Below are 20,506 nucleotides of genomic sequence, written 5' to 3' on the forward strand. Positions count from 1 at the left end.
GTGAGGGTCACCAAGCGCTGGTACAGGATACCCAGGGAGACTGTGGAGTCTCCATCTGTGGATATACTAAAAGGCTGTTTGGACATGGTCCTGGGCAACTGGCTTTAGGTGTCCCTGCTTGAGCAGGTGGTTTGGACCAGATGACCTCCAGAGGTCCCTTCCAACCTCAACCATTCTGGAATTCTGTGAACTCCTAAAACACTACAAACATTACTGATGTCCTGCATATAGTTACCTCTAACAGCTACTGGACATCTTCAGATACAGCTAACTCAGATTTAAATTCATACCTTGTGCTTTAGAGTAATAGTTTAGGTTTCAGAATGCTCCTATAATCCATAGGTATGTCTAAACTGCCTTGGAAAATAATGTTTTTCTGGGACTTAGAATTAGACTTGTGATGTCAATTTGAAGTTTTTTTGGTCCAAGACCTAAGGCATAAGATTTGGAAAGAGGAAATATCTGGTTGATGTGTCTTGCATTTCTAAAAGTTTTGATACAGGTCAGTAGCTGAAACTATTCTACTGATCTGCAACAAGGTTGATTTTTGTCAGCCACAATTTGGAACCATTTTCCAAGCTACGAAAGTGTTTAGAAAGTAATTTTCATGTACACCATTAGCCTAGTGCCAGTCACTGGGAGCAGACAAGCTCAGAATATGCCAGAGGCAAATAAATTTCTTAAGAAAAGGGGAGCGTAATGAGGAATGTCATTAAATTTATCAAGTCACATCTCTCAAAGGCATTTTCTCACTCAGATAAAAGACATTCTGTTCAACGATGTAGGGCACTTCTCACCTACAAATGACCCCCTATACTGTAGCTGAATGTGCACAGACCATTTCCTATAAAGAGCGACAAACCTAGGCTAAGGTTCTCTCTCTCTGATTTCTCCCCATTTCCTGTATCATAGTCCTATGACCTTCCCATAATCTCATGGCCTCTAAATATTGACCAGGACCCAGAAAAATCATGCTAAATCTAGTACTTCAGTAGTGTTCAAAACCTCTAGAAGTCCCACTGTAACTTTGACAGTTTCTCCCTGTTTCATTTCCATTGTATTGTCATCATTTTGGCGAAGAACAAAGGAAATTCACCATGGAAACACTCTTTCCTAGCAAGCAGAAATACCTAGATCTGCTACATGCCCTACTCCCTCTTGGAGGTGAACAAACTTCTCAAAACAAACAAACAAAAAGTTCTCACACTGGCTTTCACACTCCCACCATACAAAATCTTCGCTCTGCACTTTGAGTGATGTCCAGCAAGTCTCTATGAAAGTTAAGTCCCCACTTTTCCAAAGGACACGAGAACTGCAGGGAAAGTTATAACCACAGAGCCTGAGTCACCCTGCAAATGGAAGATTAGCTTTGAACAGTTGAGCTCGTTCACGATAGCGGAATGACTGCTAAGATCAGGCGTGACAGAGAAGGCAGAAACTTGGCGGGGGAGTGGGGGGCGGAGAGGACTGCCCCTTTCATCAGCAGCCTGCAGTTAAAGGGGAGTAAATAAAACATGAAACTGCACTGGAAGCCAAACTATATGCAGATCAATCTGTCTACTCCAGACAAATGAATGAAGACTGGCCAGATGTTAACAGCTTACATTCTTATTTCTCTGGGAGACTGCCTGCCTGAGCCATATGCTACAGAGTGGTCCACATCACCAATTCACTCAAGATTCCCAGTGCAACACTATAGCACAGAAAACTAGAGGATGAATAGCATTGTATTAATGACAGGGCAGATACATGTTTTGGGGATGACTGAGAATATGAGAAAAAAATCTTAGACGAGTAGTATTAATCCTCATCTTGGACCCTTTCTTCCTTTTCTATAGAGTAAATAACACGAGAAGGCGGCAGAATTGTGACTGTGTGACACTATATATGTTCTATATTTCTAGATTTGAAGTCTAAGAGGGATGACTGTGATGTCTTAAACCCTTTTCTTAGGGAAAAGGTATCTCTCGCCCTGCAAAGGTTCCACTCTCCTCACAGGGCACAAGAGGTTCTGCAATCTGCTGAAACTCAATCCTGAACCATCACAAGCAAGAATGAAGACAGAGAAAAGATGGTATAAATTTGGGTTGGACACAACCAGAATAACACAGAAATAATCACAGTTCTTAGGAAAAGATTAGTTTAAAAAAAAAAAATCCCAGTAAATAAATGTATCCATGAACAGACAATAGCACTGAACAAAACACACAGGAGCACTTAAAAATTACTCTCATATCCTGAGCTAATTCTAGCTTTAATCATTCATAACGACAGTGATGGGAGACGGACATATTTTTGAAATTGAACTTAAGTAATGGCCCCAGTCCTGTACATGCTAACTTCAAGCAGTTTAACAGCTGCTTTACCTTCTTGACTCTAGTGCTTGCAGATTACGTTTCACAGGGAATGGATTCTGTTAAATTTGCATACCTTTTGGGGAGGTTCATCATTCCAAAAGACATTCCATGACTTTTCCAGGATTTTATTTTAACCTCTTAGCAATCAAGACGTTGAATTTTTATAAATTGTTTCAGAAATGGTTATTTCAGTGAAGTGAGCTTATTCTCTTCTGATTTGGACAATATCACATTTTCCTACTACTCATCTACATCATGTGCACAACTGTGCCCACTTTTAAATTTTATCACTGCACCATTGATTTTAATTTGAAAATATCCTGCAATTGCCTGATGAATGGAAGATAATTAGATACCCAATCAAAACTATTGTGTGTAGGGAATGCTTGCAAGTTAAATCACTGTTTAGAATCATATTTCATCCTTGTATTATCATTTTCTAAAAAACAAGCACCAAAGCATAGCAAAACCCAAAACAGAACTAGGACAATGCTGTGGTATAAACAATAAAATTTCAATGTGCAATGCTAACATCTGTTACAACAAACGTTGTCTTGGAACATTTTTTCAATATAATATAAATAGGAACTTTTTTCTTTGAGTCTGGATTAGTCTTTGTTTCAGATAAAGTGATGATTTTTATATCAGATCCATTAGGAAACTCTGAACTATATGGAGCTTCTCAGCCATGAGGTATTAGAGTTATAGAAGGTACTGATCATTTTACTCCTTTATCTTGTGTTGCAAGTACCAACCTATCACACATGAACAATATAAGGTTTAAACATGAAGGAATGGTGAGCAGTTCTCTAAAAAATTCCTAAGTTTGATTTGGTTTTATTCAAGACACCTGAAGTTTGACAAGGACTTATTCAGTTCATGGGAATGCTGGGCCCTCTTAGGGTGACAGTGGAGTGTGAATCTTCAGTGCAAGATGACACAACCATATAATACCACTGCATAGCTCTAATTCTCTGCCAGGTGATGTTCTAACATCTTTTCTTATTTTGTTTTTGGAAGCTAAAAAAAATATTAAGAAATGTATTAGGAAATAGAAGAAAAGGTGAAAAACATTGGATAAAATACTACTGCCATAAGGAAAAAAAAAAGTTTCCTAGCATGGATGACATTTGCACAACAGGCCAAAAAGACACTAATGCATGCCCTTCAGAAAATTCCAGCAAGTGACCACCTCTGTTTTATATGGCTAAATATCTTCCCTTCAGATTCTGAAATTTCTTACTGAAAGAAATGTCTTGGTCTCTTCCATTTTAAATTATTGTAGTGATTCTTCCCCCTTAAACCACATATAAACACCAGCAAAGATACAGTTTCCCATTTATAGGAATAGCAGTCACTTTCGGAGAATGCGTTTCTGTGAAGATCTTAATGTATCAAGTTGAATTATAGGAAAGCATAATTATAAGACAGAACAGGGGAATTCATTCTTCTTTGCAAGTTCAAGACAACTTGAAGTCGTTCCTAAGATTTTGCTGTAGAAATCAGGCAAGAACTGGGAATAGGGCAATACGAAGGAAGATCTTGGGCACATCTATGCCTGTACTTCTGCTTTGCAGGACAGGAAAACTTAGAAACCACAATGAGGACAGAATCTCCATATTTCTGTTTATTGAACTCACTGGAACTATTTTGGTAAAAGAAGATTGGGGCTTCTTGAGATCAGGAAAAAACCAAGCAAACAAAACCTCATGTCTTTGTAATATATGAAGCTGCATTAAATAAAGACTTTGTTTTGCTAGCATTTTTACATCAGTAGTTCACAGCTTTCAAGGTATACATCCAAGCTTGGTGAAAATTTGCTTTTGTTTTTCTTTTAAACCAGTGAAAGAAAAATAAAAAAACCCTCTCTGTCTGATATAGTATATATTTCAACAAATGCTTATAGAATATTTAAGGCCATATCGAGGCATCTCAAGATTCTTCCAAACACAGGAAGAATAGACTATGTCAATAACTGTCCAGTAGCAATGAAAAAAATTACAACTTTTGCCTCAAAAACTTCATATTAGTATTTCAAAGAAGGCCTAACAACCTATTTTATTTCCAGTCAGCTTAATAAATATGGAATATGGGGCAGAAGTTAGCTGCTTATTTTGTCCTGACTATAGCAACCTATGTTAGGAGAAGATTGCTCCTTCCCCAAAAGCAGCTGAGCACATGGAGATGGGAGAAATTCCTGGGTGGAAACAGAAAAGCAAAGACATGGCAGACAGAGATCTTTTAATTTCCTTTAGAAACAAAAATATGAACCAGTAAAAGGAATCTGAAAGGTTTTGTGGAAAGAATGAAATGACACTGAAAACAAACCAAAGATGGATAGAATAGAGTAGGAAGACACGACACCTTGAAAATATATGAAACATCAGGAAGAGAGAGTTTGAAAAAGATCTACAGTTAAACAATGACATTTATAATGTCTCAGTTTTCCTGCTCTCTTTCTCGTCTTTCCATGCCTTTTCCCATGTTTCTCTTTTACTGTCTCTGTGTCTCACATCTCTTATCTTCTCTCAAAGTTGAAGGTACAGGTCTCCTTCTAGGATGAAATCACTGGGTACTATTTAGAGCTTCCAGCTTAACATTGCTGTTATCTGGTAAATTTGATGCTTCCAAGCTCATTCTTGGAGAAAAAGTAATATTTTTTTTGCTGCCCCCAAATCTCTTCACAACAGTGATGGAAAGTGGAAATCTCTGCTCTTCTGTCTTTCCTCAGAAGCCAAGCCTGAGAAGTCAGAGTGTAATCACAACTTGAAGTCTGCCTAATGTATACCTACAGCCATCAAAAACTGGTGTCTCAAGATTGTTTTCTGGCTGAAATTTGAAAGGTCACCAGGTATCTCATTTCTTTTCCCTGCTTAATCCCTCTCAGCCCCTCAGTAACTCTCTCATTGCACCTCCTTATCCAATGAATTCTTATCAGAACTGACCACTAACTTAGATCCTAGTTTGCAGACTCCACAGTGAGAGAGCAAGGCTACAATATATAAACTTCTGGATTAATAAGACTTCTACCCTGCTTTCTCTAAAGGAATAGACATATACTATGTTGACATGGCTTGTTTACTAGCTGCTTTTCTTTGGAACAATTCTCCCCCCCCCCCCCCCCCCCCCCCCCAGTATTACATTTTCTGGGATGAGAACTGCAACTTACAGATGCTAAAGGCTTTCAACTTAGGTAAAATGGACCCTAACGACCTGCTGATTTTTGAAGTACATGTCAGTGTACAAAATGCAGCACTACCTTGAGAAAGCCTAAGAGTGTTAATCATGTCAACCAGAAAAAGTGCTATTTTGTCCACTTACAAGGCTTGTTTCTCTTTAGTTTTTGTCATCAAGGTATTTTTAGGTTATTAAACTCAATGAAGATTGTGACAGAGTCACAAGAGAGAATATTTTATCTTTTATTTTTCATATTGTTAATCTATTTCATTAGCTTACTGCACACTTCTCATTTCTTCTGTCTTTCTGAAATGCCACCTACACTGATAAAATTACATTAGGAGTTCTCAATATTTCCAGGAAGAAGCAGAGAAATCACATAAAAAGACGACTATTAAGAAGTAGAGAAAAACAAAGAGTCACTTGAGACGATCAGAATTTATCTTGTTTTAAAAACAATCCCAGACAAGATACTCAGTGGGAGGGAAATATATGTTTTAAAAAAATCTAGAAATATGAATATGCCACCAAATGTGAAGTTAAAATGCAGTTTCACTGAATTTTAATATGACAGGGGAACAAAAAGAAACAACTGAAAACAGACTAGAGGAAGTGTCCTATCACAAAACAAGGAAGCCAGAATCCCTCTTAGTATACCAGTGCAATCAAGTGCCAACTTTCAGTTTGAAACATACTATGAACCAAAAAAATGTGTATAAATAAAATGAGCAATATGCAGGAAAGAACAGTAAAATACTGAAGTAAGGTAAACTAGAGTTACTGATTAGCAAATACAGCATTACCTGCAAACTAGTACATGATTACACATTTTTTTTGTTTCACAGTCATATTCCGAAGCCTTTACATCTTCTACAATACTGGTGGCTCCCAACAGTTTTGAGTTGTTGATAGCTAAGTATGACTTCATTCTCATGACTCTTCCCACCGAAACATGAAACACAGCAAACACAGACCACAGGAATATTGCTTTGTTTGCCTAATTCAAAACACAATCCCAAACAGGTAGTGCTAGACAGCAGCAAAATTGGAGGCACCAATTGCTGCATAATCTCCAACCAGCTGAAAGCTCACCTGGGAACTGGAAACAGGACATGGCCAGGACTTTTCTGAGAACTGTGTCTGCAACACCTATAATTCTTCAGGGATGATAAACATTAAAGTTAGCCTTGCTTTGAGCAGCAGGTTGGACCAGACAACTTCCTGAGGTCTCTTCCAACCTAAATTATCCTATGATCATGTACCATAGCAAACACTTAAAGCTGAAAATCCTGAAAATGTTTTGTAACCTCATTTATAAGCCTTTGCCATGGAATTATTAACTTTTGAAACAGAATCTTCTCCCAGAGGATGAGAACAGGGCAGCAATCCACAAAATCTAGGACACAGAAGCACAATAAGTATGAACTTGTCCTAGTTAAGTAACAGAACTGATGAAGTTTGCATATTACCCTTATACCAAGACAACTTACACAATTTAAACGTTAATCCAATGGAAGAGACATTTCTGGTTGTACAGACAGACCTGAATAACGCACAAAGGATGCTAACAGCGAGGTGTGCTATTGGCAACCATAGAATTCAGGTCACGTGAAAAGTCATAATCCTTGGGATCCAAGCAACACCAAGAAAGGGAGCCTCAAGCCATGCTTCCCAAGGGAAATGGCTGAAATAGAAGCAAGAAATCCTCTGTAATTTTGGCCTCGAGATAAACTGGAGTAAGACTGATAATCTAAGCAACTGAGACAACTGTCTAATTACAAGGCAAGGTAAACCGAAAAAACAGCTTTATGACTTTCAGGGGCAACTAACTTGTGGACATGTTAGGTCAGCTTTAATTATCAGGATATAAGATCATAGTACAAACTGCAAAGAGACAGGAGAGAGTGATCCAGCTAAAGAAAAAAGTGATCAGCCCAAAAACCAGAAGTTAGATGGCAGCTGAAGAGATGCAATTGAGTTACTGTTGACTAAACTATACGGGTATGAAGTCTTCTCTATATAACATGATCAAGAAGGCAGTATCTATCCCCACATGTGTTTAGGTGGAAGGACAACTGGAGGAAATTAATATAGATATGCGAATTAAAAAAAAAAAAAAAAAAGAAACCTGTCAAACTGACAGTATCTCTGAGAGATGGAAAAATGAGAAAGGGAATTGCTCTGTCTTGCTGCTTAGAGTAAAACCACCTGAGTTATTACACAGGCTTCTCTAAAGACCCCATTAATTTATTTCCCCTTATTTTATTTTATATGAGAGTAAACAGAGATGACATTCAGTTACTTCTGGTCTAGTGGCTTGTAATGCATTTTCAGTATAGAAAAGAAGAATCACATCCTAAACTCCGTGGCATTTTACAACAAAGAGATAAGTTTTAGACGCTATTCAACAATTTTGTCACTTTCAAAAAATGTTAGAAGGATAGTTATGCCTGATGTTCCTTTAGAGGGAAAATTATGGTTTCAGTGGATGTATAGACTTATACTAGCACCTGGAGGTCACTACCAGGCCTTAATGGTCCCTCCTCTGGGACCTCCACCCACCCACACCTTTAGTCCTGTATCTCAGTCTCTGCCATGGACCTGCCCAGCAATCACTAGACCTGACCCTGACAGGCAGATTGATTTCCCAGCTTGGCCTTGGACCTGCCTCATCACCATGGACTTACTTGCCTGATGGTCTGCACCCTTGGCTGAGCCTGGCCTGGACCTCTGGGCCTGCCCTCCTCCCTTGCAGCGGGGCTAGGCTCTGCCCGGCCATCGCACGTTCTCCCCCTCTGCTGCTGGTGGCTCCCATCCCTCACTGCTCCCGGACGGCCAATTAATTATTTCCTCCTGTTTTTCCTGTGCTTTCACTGTCTGCACAGGGAAGGGAGACACTTGGCACGGAGCTGAAAAAGGAAGGATGGAGCTCTAATTAAATTTCAAAGACTCAGGACTCAGCATGCTCTATAAAAATCACCTGAATTCACGGAAGTTTTAACTGGATCTTGCATTACCTGAAGGCTTTAATGAATCACACTAAATTGAGTTTGCAGTCTGACACAGAAGGTTGTTGCTTACCTTTCAAGAGGAACAGAAAGACTTTGAACTCAAGTGTAGCACTCTAGCAAAACCCTGAAAGCCGCAGTTTTAACATTTCTTAAGCGACCGTGACAGACATGGAAGTTCATCCCTCTGTCCCAAAGGAAGACCAAGAATCCCTATGTTGTGTTTTTTAGTCTTATCTTAACAAACCCTACACGATGAAGGTTCAATAACCTACCCAGTCTATTCCACTGTTTTCCACCTTTAATCTTTCTCATAAAACATGTTTCTAGATTACTGAACTTTTTTATAAGCATCTCTGATCTACTTCCTTCTCGAAGATGATAGTAGACCTGATGTTCCAACTTATGTCTAACAAGCACTAAGTAGTGTTGAAGTTTACTCTGTCTTAAGTGTCAATATTGCATTACATCGGGGGTGGTGAAGTGAGAGCTGTTTGCTTCTTTTGTACTTTTTACAGTAGGACAAGCAGTTTGACCTTCTTGACCCCTCCCCAGTTTGTGGTTCATTGTAGTGCTTCCTGTGTCTTTCTCTGGAGACCTGCTGCCTAGACAGCCATTTTGCACTTTTTTACTTACATATTATTTATATTGAAACCTTTCTCTACTTGTCAAGATCGTTCTGAAACTTAATCCTGTCCTCTGCAATGTGCTTGCAGCTTTTCCCAAGTAGGTATCAAATGCAGATTTAATAAACATTTTCTCTATCCCACTGTCTAGAGAAAACCTTATCTCTTTCTAGAGAAAACCACTTGACAGAATCTCATCCTTCTAGTTTGACAGTGAACCACTGATAACTATTCTTTGAAATTATAATTCCGAGCCAGAGAAGGATAAAGCATATCATACTTTTTGGTGACTTTTTGCTTCAGTATTTGTTTTAAAAACAAATATTCAACTGATCTGATGTCAGTTAACCTTGGTGGCAGGAATATTGTTTAGAGGCTGCTCTTACAGTATCTTCCTCAAGATTAAGTTTCCCTACTTTTCTTTAGGAACACCTTTAACATTTTTGTAAGTCATAAAACATCACACTTAATCACCTACCCCGTCTCCTCGAGACGTATTATCTTGTCATCAAGGGAAATTAGATTGCTTTACATGATTTATTCTGGACAAATCCATTTTGGCCACTGTTTAGCATCTTTTTATCTTCTGGGTGATTCCAAACAGATTATCTGCTCAAGTGCCTTTCCAGGAATTAAATTTAGCCTGACTGGTCTATAATTCCCTGGGTCTTTATGTGGTTTTTTGGAAAGACAGACACAAAGGTTTCTTCCCTCCCCCTACAATTCACTTATTTTTTATCCTTTAATTCTCAAAGCTCATAAGGGAAGACTCTAAGATTTCTTGAGTACTCCATAGTGAATTAATTGTGCCAGACAATTTGAAAACATCTGACTCATCTAAGCAGACTTGAACCTGTTCTTACTCCTCTTCAGTAGTTTTAATTATGCTAGTCTTCAGAACACAGTCAGCCTTTTTTTTTAATGAATGCTGAGGAAGGAGAAAAAAAAAAAACAAACCATGAAACTGGCATGCCTCTATTAGTTTTGCCTCTCTGTCAATTAATGGGCCAACTCTTTCCCTTGTCTTGCTCTGATTAATTACTTATAGAACATTTTCTTTTAACTACTCTATTGTTCAAACCATGCTTAAGGCACTTGGCCCATACTTCATTGAAATTTCTATGACCAAAATGTTGCTCAGGGTGAAACTCAGATTTGTGTCGTGCATAGTATGTGATCTTATCAGCTCTGGGGGCTTCAGTCACTTCTGTATCAGCAAGCATCTCCATTATTTTAAGCCACAGACTTACCAGATTTTGTCCCTCAATGTTCACACTGTTCAGACCATTGCTTATAGTAAATCAGAGCACAAAAGGAACACGATGAAATGAGATTTATTCTTTTTTTTTAAGTGAACCACTGTCAGGATATAAGCCTCCTTCAAAATCATGCACTGTGGCAAGTCAAAGAGTATAAAGGAACCTTTGCTACAAAAAAAATGTGATTTTTTTTTTGCTCTTGGGTGCAATGATCTTGGGTGTAAAACCATGGGTAGTTTTTACTACAGACAGTCAAATAAACTCCAGAAGGGAATTAAGTTTATTCAGTACAGCAAATGTGACCCAGTAAGACAAAGCCAAACAAGACTGAAACAGTGGGTCTGTTTCTTTTTAATTAATTGCTATTAATGGAGGAGCTAGCTCCTTGGAAGTCTAATATTAGTAGCTCTCTTTATGTACTGGAACTTATGAAAATCTTACCTCAGAAAACCTTTGTACATCCTGGGTTAAAGTTCCTACTCTCTTCCACTGATAATATTTGAGTAACTTCAAAATTGCTGGATTCACTGCATTATCAGATGGCACTGTCCGGAAGAAATAAGGATATTTTTTCTTATCAGCCAACTCTGGGGTTGTTGCTGCAAATGAAAGCTGAAAAAAAATCAAACAACAAAAAAATGAAAGTCACCATAAGTCACCTAGCAGCCAGAAGAAAAACTTTGCTCTTCTCAGTACAACAAGACACAGTTTACACATTGTGGTCATGTAGATAGTTTCCATCATCATACAGCCTGGAAGTCCTACCAGCATCATTCACTCATTTACTTTTAAAGGGATTTTTGAAATACCTTAGCTCTATAAACCACCTGCTACAAAATTAAACTAGGAAATCTTCAAAGTCAGCGGTGTAAAATCCTCTATTTGAGATCATGAATCTTACACATTGCGCAGAGCAAGAAGCTCTCAGGGAGTAAATCGCTGTGATGAATTCCCCAGCAACTTCCTTCTATGTTCTCTTCATAAAAGTTGAGAATACCTCCAAGGGGATTTTCTCAAACTCTTATATATCTTTAAATTAGAGGGTGAACCTCTAGTAGCACTTCTTCCTATCTTCAGGTAATAAAACAGCTCTAGGTAGCAAAAAAAGAGAAAATAATTATGGCAGCCAAGGCTGCAGCTCAGAAGTTTACCTGCCTCCCTGTTTCCTCCCCTGAAGCAGCCCCCTGTGATCTGTGTTATCAAAGGGGACTCAGTGGCTAAATCTACACATCTGAAAACAGCAGAATTTGTACATGGTTTGAGAATGCTTATAACGAAAGATGAGAGGAAACCTTTTAACACACACACACACACAAAACTCAAAACCCCAAACCAGAAAACTTCCCTGAATTCTTCTGTGCAAGTTAAATGGCAGCATATTTTTGTGAATTATTTTCAGGCAATGTTATGATGGGAATGCCTGCATATTCAGTTTTTGAAAATGCTCCTATTCCAAAGATACTTGAGGTCATTCCCTCCAGTATTTTTTAGGTAGCTAGGAATGTGTTTCTCAAGCTTTTTTTTTCAGCCATGCGTAGCAGTTGAGGGTTTTTTTTTAAAGTACTGATTTAATGCAAACTGGTTTGACTGTCGAAAAATAAGCTCCCTAATACAGTTATGTTAAGTCTTTCAAACTCAGTAGAGAGTCAGAAAACACAGGTGAATTCAAGCCTATGTAAGTACATCCAACCACAGTATTAAGTTCACACTTTCTTCAATCAAGTATTCTGTATATTTGGGCTAGATACCCTTTTTTGAAATTCAGAATAGACAAGTTTAATCTGAAATAACAGTTCTACCCTTCTCCTGGTGTTTATAAAATCTAGATTTAGCCTGACAGAGACAGGACTCATTCTCTGTCTGATTTTAGACTCACAAAGAACATATTGCATTGCTATAGCTGCCTAAATATAGTTTGTTTTCCTAATTAAAACGCCTGAGATCCAAACAACTTAAAGTGTGCTTAACTGGACAGTTTACACTATACCATTCAAAAATAGAAGATTCTTTCTCTTCACCAGGCATCTGGTAGAGAATATTTTTTAAGACCTTGTACTGCCATGTAATTCTAAGGTAAAACATTTTTAATGTAGCAACTGTTCTTTTATTAGATTTTATGAAAAAAGTACACTATGCAGTACTGTGAAATTGTCATCTTGATTTTCCAAAACCATATTGGTTGGCTCACTTAGAACTTCATAACATTTAGTAATCAGCAATGAGTTTGCGAAGAGCTGATTTCAAGGGAAAAAGAATGAAGGTCTGCCAGGTAGACCTAGCCAGCTTTTCTGTCTAGCCTTGTAATGCTGAACATCATGCATCCACTGCACAATGAAAGTGGAAATAAGGACCTGTACCTCTGACTGAAAAAGAGAGAAAATTTGACTTTAGAAATCCAGCATGAAGAGGAATGCCTCTCAGCAGCCTGGCTGCTTGCAGCCTGGTGACTGCAAAGGACTTGCTTTTCAAGTTATTATGGTTTTGGATCGAATGTAATTTGATTGATCCTTAAGAAAAAGAAGTAAAGAGCAATGCTGAAGTAACAGTAGTGACAAGCAACATCAGCAACGTTCAACTAAATTAGGTTCACAGATTGAACGGTAAATTTTTCTGACCAGAAGTACAAAAATCCTTAGTAGTGAGGAGCAACTCTATAGTGATGAGCTGGCTTTAGGATGAAGAACTGTGATATAAGCAAGGCAATTCAGATCCATCCTTTGACATTTTAGTGACTTAAATAAAGTACCTAAATTAGTATCGTAATTGCCCAAATTTCCTTGGGAAACAATGAAGCAAAACCTTACCTCTCTTCATTGATTAAAGAAAGATGAAGACGACTCATAACTTAGATTTCTCAGCCATGTAAAGTGAGATGAGATGAATCCAGGTTTATGTTTAATACTAATGACACCTGAATTACAAAAGACAATTGCTCTTCTTTTTTTCTTTTTTGAAGAAAGGTTTTATTAAAATATAAAATGGGAAAATTTCATGCTCGAACAGTTCTTGGAATGTAGGATATGTTCAGAGGCCTCTCTTTAAGCATCACATATACCATGGTTGCTCTCATTCTGCATCACTTTGCCATTTTAATAAGACACTCATGAGAGATGGACAAATAACCTGAAATAGTTATGTCAGTCCTTTCCCCTTCTTTCTCACAAAAGTTAAGTCATTGAAAATATTTAACTTCTCACAAAATCATCCCTATGAGAGTTTGGGGACATGCAATGAACGGAACCCAACAATCACCAGCACTCAATATTCTGCTTTGAAAGGCACAAGGAGGGAAGAGGAAGAAGAAAAAACTCCTTATATTTTAAAAAGCAGTAACGAAAAGATCATGTTAATAAATAAATTGACACAATGTACTGGAAAAGTATGTGATATAGCATGGCTATATAGAAATATCATGAAAATATTCATAACAAAAACTTTAATGTTTGTGATAAAACAAGTTAGACCACAACACAGTCCACCGACATATGCATTGAGATGGTACAGCCCTTGTTAACTGAACATAAATCCTCTGTATTTTAGGGCTAAAGTTGTTTATTCATGGCTGATTTGAAACTTGAATCTATTTGTTGTGGTTTAGGCCCAGCCAATAAAAAACCACCACGTAGCCGCTCGCTCACTGCTCCCCCCTGGCCCCAGTGGGACGAGGAGGAGAAAATATGAAGAAACGCTCGTGGGTTGAGACAAGGACAGGGAGGGATCTCTCACCACTTATGGTCATGGGCAAAAGACAGGCTCAACTTGGGGAAGAAACAAAATCAGTTTAATTTACTACCAATCGAATCAAAACAAGATAATGAGAAGTAAACCCCAAATCTTAAAACACCTTCCCCCCGCCGCCTTCCTCCTTCCCGGCTCAACTCCGCTCCCAATTTCTCTCTCTCCTCCTCCCCAGTGGCTCAGGGGGATGGGGAATGGGGTCAGTTCCTCACACGTTGTCTCTGCCGCTCCTTCCTCCTCAGGGGGAGGACTCCTCACTCGTCCCCTGCTCCAGCGTGGGGTCCTTCCCACGGGAGACAGTCCTCCACCAACTTCTCCAACCTGGGTCCTTCCCACGGGCTGCAGTTCCTCACAAACTTCCCTGGTGTGGGTCCTTTCCGCGGGCTTTAGTTCTTCCCAAGGTTCCCTGGCGTGGGTCCTTTCCACGGGCAGATCTTCAGTCACAGAGTGCTCCAGCGCGGGCTTTCCCATGGAGTCACGGCCATCTTGGGGGGGGCATCCACTTCCACGGGCCGGGCGGGGACAGCCTGCCGTCTCACCACAGGCTGCAGGGGCATCCCCTCCTCCGGCGCTCCTCCTCCCCTCCTTCCTCACTGACCTCGGTATCCGCAGAGGGGTTCCTCTCACGTTCCAATCCCCCTACTCACTGCAGGTTCCCCTCCTTAAACCCGTTCTCCCAGAGGCGCTACCGCCATCGCTGACGGGCTCGGCCTTGGCCAGCGGCGGGTCCGACTTGGAGCTGGGGAAGCTTCTGGCAGCTTCTCACAGGAGCCGGCCCTGCGGCCCCTCCCCGGCTACCAGAAACCCCACCGCACAAACCCAAAACACCACTGAAAGGCAAACTTTTCATAGTTCCTTCACTTCATTCTACAGGACTGAAAGCCACAGAGATCTGCTTCTGCTTTTTGTTACAGGAATTTCTTTTTATAACTTCTAGTTATTTAGTAAAAAATCTGGATCAACGGCAATCCTACTGCTCATGTAACTCTGCAAACCACAAAAGTACTATTTTTTTTATTACTGTATTTTCAGAGCATACATATTCATGCATTGCTAAAAAAAATTTGTTATAGGTGTTACATAGCTGCCTCTCTGCATACAGGAAGAGTGAGAGATAAAGTTATAAGTGGGATTATAACTCAGCAATAAATGCCTGTGTGGTGTATGATGTCATTCTTTCACAGAAAATTATTTTACATAACTGCTAAAGGTGATGGCCAAAAGCCAAACTTCAAGAAGGGATGCAAGACAGGAAAAAAGTTTGTTTCAAATTGGTATAAAATGGACGACACGGTGGACATATACCGGGTGATATATCATAACTGTGTGTGTGCACACGCAAACAGGCTCTGTGCATATGTGTTTGTAGATCTAAAAAAAAAATTAAAAAAAAATTATTCATATATATAATATATATATATATCAGTTTGAATACTGTAAGAAAAACTGAAGTGATTTCTCAGGCTATCCCCGAGAAATCTTTCTTTAGAATATCTGCTTACAATTTGATACAATTTGTGAGCAACTGCTTCTGAAGTTAAAATGAGTGTATGTAGGGAAACATACATAATCTATGACTCGGAGATTTCAAAGATGAAACAGTTTAAGACTTTTAAATGGAAAATAAGGTAACTTTCACCATTCAAGTAAGAATATTAACTACAGTACAAAATGAGAACCGAATAGGCCAAGGTATTAAAAAACAAATGCTTATTTCTTCATAAAAGTCATAATTTAGTAAAAGTTCTGCTGCCTTAATACCACAATGAAGTCTGCTCAAATTTTAAAATGACTTTATCTAACAGCTAAAATGCAAGGTTTCTGACTTTTTAAATTATTCCTATTGCTTGTGTGATCACTATATAAATGGATTATAGTTAGCAGAGTTTCATCAGAATGCATTTTGTCTGCACATGTTAACGAAAAACAATAATGTTAATACACACAGTCAGTATGAAAGGAATCAGTGCAAAAGGACTTTCAAGTATGTCACCTGAAGTTCATTTACTCAGGCAAAGTTTAGCTTACTGTGGTGTTCTGCATAGAATATACCACACAGACCACGTGAGAGCAAAAGCACAGCTAACTGGAGAGGTCCATCTAGGTTGGCTGCAAGCCAGTCTTTCAGATGAAATCCCAACCCCACCGAAGCCAGTGCCAAAAGTTCCACCGACTTCTTCAGAGCCCAGATCTCAAGGCTGTGATCTGCGTACCTGGAAATCAGATCTAGCTAGTGAGATGTAACTACACCGGTATAACTGTAACTCCGTAGGTCGTCCTGACATTTTGCAGTATGCCTAGACTCAGATCTGTAGTCGTGCAGATTCTTCTGTTTGAAAGATAAATACAGGGCTGGCTCAAGAGTGAGCTGAGCAGTTGTGCTTCCTTGCTAGCAATGGAGAAGCAGAGCAGAAACACAGCTAATGGCTTTATCTTAACTTTTTGAATAGAAAGGAAGCAACGAATAACAGTTCTGGAATGGGTCCAAAGCAAAATAATTCAGGAAACGGTGTGAAATAGAAAAACAACAAAACGTTAAAGATGATGCAGAAAGGACCTGATAGCACTATGTGTGTAAAAGAGTGTATACCGTAAAGAGTTTTGAGGCCATAAAATGTAGGACATTTTTGTACTTCCAAAAAAAAAAAAAAAAAAAAGGCTTGGAAATGATCCAAAATTGAAAAAGCCAGTGAGACAGATTTTACTTTCAGATTAAAAAAAACACAATTAAACATTATTCCACAGAAGTCAAGGAAATTTCTTCGGCTTCACACTCAGAAAGAAAGTAGAATTTGATAATGGAGAGGACAGGAGGGGAGACAATGTTACACAACTATTATGAGAAATGTTTCAGCCTAATATGACAGATGGCCAGGTTAAGGAATTTGAACTGTTGGACTTTGCTGAAAAACTGAAAAATATACAGAAGGATTTTATTAAGGAGGTTTTAGGGTCACATATATGTTTTGATAAATTAAATTTTCTCCAGAAAGATGATACTTTTTGAAACAGGAAAACATCAGTTTTGTTGAAAGTCAATACAGTTTCATGGGAGGCTTGTGATCAACACTAGATAGAGGCAGATGAAAAAAAAAAGTTAAAAGTGTAGAAAGGAACAATTCTGCAGAAGGGGAGTAAAAGCTAGCTCTATAATCATATATTAAGCTGAAGTGAGGTGTGATAGATTAAACCAAGAACATCAATCTAAAGTGCTTTCAAGTTAAAGAGCAAGCATATTCTTTAAAAAGCAAGCATTACTTCAGAGGAAGTAACAGTGCATTTCCTTCAAGAAAGTCAGTACAGAAGCAGGAATGGCAAATTGATAAGCTCTGATATTTGTTTAAGAAAATGGGATGCAACAGTAATGAAATCAATGGGAAAGACTAGGAGTTGTGTAAGGGAGGATGGATATTAGAAAGCTGAAAGAAAATTAGAAAAGGAAACATCACTATGTACAGAGTGTATATATTCCATACAGAAGTCCAGAGCTTGGAAGCTGGAAGGCTGAGGCCATTCTGCTCTCCCAAGAACTGCAGAGGGAAGGGAAGCCACCAGAAATGGCAAGCCGTCTTCTGGTGTTTGGTTGTTTTATTATCTCTAGGAAGCATTTATGTTTACATTTTGTCACTGTAATAATGTATAGAAATCTGGGAAAAATAAAAGAGCAGAACTATCCCTGGTGTAAACAGTCACCCTCATCTAAGGCAACAAGTCTGTTAAGGAGTCACATTTATTTAAGAGGACTGTGTTAGCTAAAGTAAATCAATACCAGAAACCCTTAGCAAAATTATTGTAGGTCCATAAAACCAGTCGGGCTGGAAACCACACTCCCCTCATAAAGCAGAGTGGCCCGTGGAGAGGAACGGCTGGAGGATCGGGAGCATCTCCCACCACAAACCCCCCCAGCAGCTCAAAGGAGGCCCCTGACATCTGGCAGGAGGTGTCAGAGCATCCAGATTTGTCAATCCCAAACTGAGAATGAGGTGTCACTCTCACCACTTGCCTCTCCAAAGGGGAAGGCTGTGAATTAAAGCTACACGCTGTGTGCGTGGAGTATTATACACTGGAGGGGGGAGGAAAAAAAAAAAAAAGTGCCTTAGGTAACAGGGTAATCTCCCTTTAATAAAATGTCATCTGCTAAGACAACTGATTCATGTTTGCAAATGGGGAAAATCAGCTTACTGAGCACCAGAGAGATTAGCTTAATTTTCCTAGGCTTCTGTACTGTGGCTTGTACAAGTATTTTATTAGTGATCCCTAGCAATTTAAATCTGCCCCTGTTGCCGCAAAACTAGTCTTCATGGAGAGTATTTTATATATGGCAGATATCACCTGTATTTCCTGTACCTTTTCTAGACAGCTAAAATATGCTGATAAATCAACATTGCTAAATAGGATATAAACTGCTGATCCGGTCGATAGGTGATATCATTTATTATCATCATAACTAAAGATTGTATGTCATAGATGCTTAGATAGGAAGCAATATTTTCTGTGAAAAAGGAAAATGCAAATAATTATTTCCAAAAAGAAGGCAGAATGCCAGAAAGCTCCATAGAAAATACTTTTACAACGATACAGGATTGCACATATGGAATTTTGTCACAGGAAAATAACAAGAATGAAACCCAGCAAGATGATAATTTGCAGCAGTGTGTACTTGTGACACCACACACCATTCCTTTGTGTGCCTTGCCAGGAGCTCTAATGCTTTGACAAGCCTGTGCCAACAATAATAATACTTGAGTGTGGGCATGTGATGGCTGATGGTCCCAGGAGCTAGAAAGACCAGAACGGAAACTAATGAATAATGAAGAGTTAAAAGATTTGCCTGCTGCAACTCTTGAGACAGCATTAGATGATGTCACATAACAAGTGAAACAATATACTCTTAGCCCAGAGACAGAGAATAGATTGAAGTGTAACAATTAAATTGCATTTTTAATTGAACGGTGATTGATGTTTTGTAATAAATATTAAAAACCACAAAATATAAAGATTTAGGCTAAATGTTAACTCACTATTTAAAGATTAACAGTAACCTTACTACACAAGACAACTTGCCCAGATGTGGAGTCAAACTACCACAGAACTTGATCTTACCGCTAGTCAAGTTACGAAAAAATGTTAATATAATAACAGTACTTGAAATAAGAAAATAGTGATATATAATGAAGAAGAATATTAAAGAGAACCTTAAGAAATACATGGTAGTATGTAAAGTAAAAAAGTGATATACTAGACTGCTCCTTCCCACCCCAATGCACAAAATGTATTATCCAATCAACTTTGATGGATGATTTAGAGAAAAGGTATGTGGAAATAACATTGCAAAGATGGTCACAAACACCTAAGTATTTGGAAAATATTTCAACATAAGAAGCTAAGTGCAGCAATTTCATTGATGGAGGCATTGCATAGATCTTGAAAGCAGGTGAAAGCAACACACAGTAATAAAGATCAAGAAACAAAGATGTTGCTCCTTGACAATTTGCCTGCACAGCTGCTGGTAATAAGAGTGACTATATACAGACAGTAAAGGAGCTGGTTCTGAACCGGACCTAGGAATCAAAGAATCAAAGTGGCCATCTTCCATACTAGCTATACTCTAATCCTGGTCCCCAAATAGCTCAGGTGACACACTAACATAAGTTAAAAGAAGAAAGAATGGGGACCAAAGAAGAAAATATTAACAAGAAATTATGCTTTTCCAGCAGTGGTAAATCAGCTATATTTCTACCTGTCATAAATACTCTTAAATACCTACTTGAATGAAAGCTCTGGAGTCTCCATCATACTTAGATTTTATGGGATTGGACAAACTTCAGTGCTATAACAAATAAACCGACAATCATTAAAAAGTGTTCTGTTAACTCTGTATGGGCTTTCATTATGACAGTTACAAGAGCAAAATAAAAGTCTGGGAGAATATCTATGATGGCTCACTAGCTGGTACATGGGCAGGATGCCTAATCCAAATGGGAACATGAAAATACACATTGTATTAAACACACTGGACAAGAATGGATCTCGTGGACGAACATCCCTTTCATCATCCATAACACATTACCCATCTGATTAGAGCTACTGTTCCTTTTAAATTCAGATGTTTTGCCAAATACTCCTGCCCAATATCATCTGCCATTACCTTCATTAATTCTGTGTCTGAAATTGCTTCCACTGACTGCCTTTTGGCACCTGGGAGTTTCCAGAAAAAGCACTTCCAGCTGGTCTCAAGGTTGGAAGGCACCCGCCTCCACGCTGATAGCATTCCAGTGAATTAATCCAATCACAATAAGACTGATATTCAGCTGCATGCTGCTCTGGAGACATTTCAGGAA

At 38.7% G+C, this 20,506-nt stretch overlaps 1 protein-coding gene across 7 annotated transcripts in view; it reads right to left on the reverse strand.

Moving 5' to 3' along the window:
- GABBR2 (gamma-aminobutyric acid type B receptor subunit 2) overlaps positions 1-20,506 on the reverse strand; it is a 488,653-nt gene that overhangs the window by 287,729 nt on the left and 180,418 nt on the right. For all 7 annotated transcript variants that reach the window (XM_030011389.1, XM_030011392.1, XM_030011394.1 and 4 more), the window contains one exon: positions 10,869-11,039. In XM_030011389.1, the coding sequence (XP_029867249.1) occupies positions 10,869-11,039 (171 nt within the window). The remainder of the gene's footprint in view (positions 1-10,868; positions 11,040-20,506) is intronic.

Source organism: Aquila chrysaetos, chromosome 4 (genome assembly GCF_900496995.4).
Source record: "Aquila chrysaetos chrysaetos chromosome 4, bAquChr1.4, whole genome shotgun sequence".
Lineage (NCBI taxonomy): Eukaryota > Metazoa > Chordata > Aves > Accipitriformes > Accipitridae > Aquila > Aquila chrysaetos.